We start from the raw sequence: 3,384 nt of genomic DNA on the forward strand, positions 1-3,384 counted from the left end.
TAAACGGGTGATTTGACCTTCAATTAAATGTTCCGTTTTTCATAAACTTCCATTAACGTAAACTAAAAGTAACAGGAATAGAATATGGGAAGTAAATACCAAAATAACAACTTCTATTAACGTGATTCTATTTATTTTTTTCTTTAGAAAACTGTAAACAACATTGTAATAATTTCAAAATGTTACCTTTTTGCAGTTCTTCTTTCTCTGTGCTGTTTCTGTACTAAAAAACACAAAGTAAATAATAATTAACAGAGGACTCAAAGTCAATCTAGAACAAAAGTCTTTTGCGGTGTGCAATCACTGTATGTTAGGTAAACCTCTCAAGCCATTTTGCAGATTTCGTCTCTGTCTATTGTCTCCACCACTTCCTCTTCTGTCTGTAATAATACTCAGTTTTTCAACTTTTTTCTAGATGACCGAATTGTGGTATTATACTTTAAAAGAATCCAGAAGATATAAATAACCATTATCTTTTTTTACTTTTGTCGCAAACATCCAGAAGAAATAGATCATCATTTATGATATAGACAATATCACATCACTGACAAATGGTCAAAGTAATATTTAACACAGCTTCTAAAATATGTTTCAACCCACATGACTATATAATACGGCACTAACTTTTATATTTCATATTCTGAAAATTGAGCTTACATTATTTTATAGCCGTCTTTCACTTTAAATATTATCCTCTGCTTTCTGCTTTCTGCATCCAATTCATTCAGATTCAACAACAACTATGGGTATGGCAGATGCAAAAGAAAGGTAGCACTTTCTTTTTTCATGAAGTTGTGGATCCAACATGATATTCACATACCCTTTTGCTTCTAGTGTATGTAATTTGTATTTGGTGATTAACATTTTAATGATGTTTGTGTTTGCTTTTTCAGATATGCTGTTGTGACAGGTGCAAACAAAGGGATAGGATTGGAGACTGTGAAAGGGTTGGCCTCAAATGGAATCAAGGTGGTGCTGACAGCCAGGGATGTGAAGAGGGGTTATCAAGCTGTTGAGGAATTGCAGAAAGAATTTGGCTTTTCTGGCCTTGTGCTGTTTCACCAGCTTGATGTCACTGACCCTGCTAGTATTGCATCTTTGGTTGAGTTTGTGAAGAACCGGTTTGGGAGACTTGATATATTGGTAAGATTTTGATGTTATGTTTAATGTTCTGAGCTATGCTTTTCCTTTTTTTTAACTACTTTCTCCTTTTCTGTGTCTAAAGGGAGTTTGTCAAGCTTTTTATATATATGACAGTGAATGGAATCTTGCATTGTGCCCCCACTCAGTTGTTTCAATTGAATAATATGATTCACAAATACCATTTTGTCTGGTGATTCTGATGCAGAACACTAGTGATGAACAGTGTTTATCTAATATTTTTCATTTTAACTCTTCTTATGCATCTTCTTAGTGGTCCAATTCTCCATCTTTTCCCCTAATAAGTTTTCCTATAATGATGCTTACAATTCTACATGCTTGCAACATATTTTGATTTTGATCTGCAAAATCAATGAGTTTGTATCGGTGAAAAGTGCCTGATCTGGCTGACACCAACCTGATTCAGAGTTTATTAGACATAGTATAAAAGACTTTCCATGATTTATATTGATGATGTTGAAAAATCTGAATGACTTCACCATAGCAATAACTGTGTTTGTTTCTCTTTAGATGAAGGATCACTAAAGAATTTTGAAATTCATGTGCAGGTGAACAATGCAGGAATCAATGGATTCAACACAGATGGCATGGTGCCATCAAAAATTAACTGGAAGGAGCTACCTCAAACTTGTGAGATGGCTAAGAAATGCCTAAGAACAAACTACTATGGTGCTAAGGAAACAACTGAGGCATTTCTTCCTCTTCTTCAGTTGTCCAATTTACCCATGATTGTTAATGTTTCATCTGAAGCAGGACTTTTAAAGGTACAAAAACAACATAATTTTGAATTACTTTAAACAAGATTTTTACACAGTACACTAATCAGAAATCATACTAATTTGAAATCTGATGTTATAATATGGTGTGTTTCAGTACATATCAAATGGATGGGCAAGGAGGGTGCTTGATGACACAGAAAATCTGACTGAAGAGCTAATAGATGAGGTGCTGAGGGAGTACATGAAAGACTTGAAAGCAGGTTGTCTAGAAAACAAAGGGTGGCCAACCTACTTGTCTGCATATATGGTCTCAAAAGCAGCCATGAATTCATACACAAGGCTTTTAGCCTATAGATACCCAAAACTGTGCATCAATTGTGTCTGTCCTGGTTTTGTTAAGACAGACATTAACAAAAACACTGGCATCTTATCTGTTGAAAATGGTGCTGCTAGTGTTGTCAGATTAGCACTCTTGCCTAATGGTTCCCCTTCTGGCCACTTCTTTACTCGACAAGAAGTGTCAAGCTTTTGAAAGCATTTTAAGGTCATGATTGGATAATCTTTTTCATAAATACTTGTAAAGAAAAAGTGAAAAAAGTTTCTGCATAAGTAAATCAACTTATACATATGAGTTGAAAGAAACTTAATTGTTTTACTTCTCTTCTTTTGCAAAAAGCATTGGTAAAGAATTTATCCAAACAGGACCTGTTGCTTACAAATTGCAGATGGAATGAGAAAAAAGTTTGATAGAAGATGTTATGTGGCTTGGATTGGATGAAAGTTTTACCCTTAGTCTTCTTTGTGACATAATATCATGTGGGGAAATGCATCTGAGTTACTTGGTTCTTTTATCTTCTCACATTGTTGGCTCTTCAAATGGTCAAAGTTCAAGTTGCAGTGATTTTTGGACTGTATCATATGGCAGGACATGAAACTTTCGGCCGAGGAAATTATCAACAATGAATCATTATTATGTCTGTCCCTGTCATCTTAGGTGTGAATCACAGTGCTCTTGGACTTCAAACTTTCAACACACGTGCAATGCTAAAGCACTGCTGATAGCAAAGCAGCAATAATGGATGTCGAGATTTCAGAAAAAGACGACTATTGTAACACGACATACCATCATTCGTGTCCATCTTCTGTAACATAATATTATTATCTGTAATATATCAGTGGATCTTATCAAACGTTAATCCATGCTCAAATCAGAATTTACAAATTTAATTTGGGTTGAAGTTAAGTTTGTAAGAATTTTCAAAAATAATATGAGTTTCTAGAAAAGATGTTAGTTTACCAACATGAATATAAAAAAATGAAGAGTTGGAAAATCAATCCAATATAAAATTGACACGTAAACAATTAATTGTGTGTTCTATTCCAACTACCTTTACTCATGTTCTTAGAGTGTAACAAGAACATGTCATTTTGTTTGTATGTGTATTTTTTTACATTTTTATGGTATGATGTTTTAATATATAGATGAACATAAAGATAACTCTTT

The 3,384-nt window shown here is 33.8% G+C and overlaps 1 protein-coding gene across 1 annotated transcript; it reads left to right on the top strand.

Annotated features, from left to right (window-relative positions):
• The first annotated feature begins 616 nt into the window (after positions 1-616).
• On the top strand, positions 617-3,076 carry LOC124847688 ((+)-neomenthol dehydrogenase-like). The gene is made up of 4 exons (XM_047325234.2): positions 617-768; positions 894-1,143; positions 1,710-1,925; positions 2,035-3,076. Exons 1-4 carry the CDS (start codon positions 743-745, stop codon positions 2,410-2,412), a joined length of 870 nt encoding a protein of 289 aa, XP_047181190.1. The 5' UTR covers positions 617-742; the 3' UTR covers positions 2,413-3,076.
• The last annotated feature ends 308 nt before the right edge of the window (positions 3,077-3,384 follow it).

Source organism: Vigna umbellata, chromosome 11 (genome assembly GCF_029865625.1).
Source record: "Vigna umbellata cultivar VRB3 chromosome 11, Vumbellata_1.0, whole genome shotgun sequence".
NCBI classification, from domain to species: Eukaryota; Viridiplantae; Streptophyta; class Magnoliopsida; order Fabales; family Fabaceae; genus Vigna; species Vigna umbellata.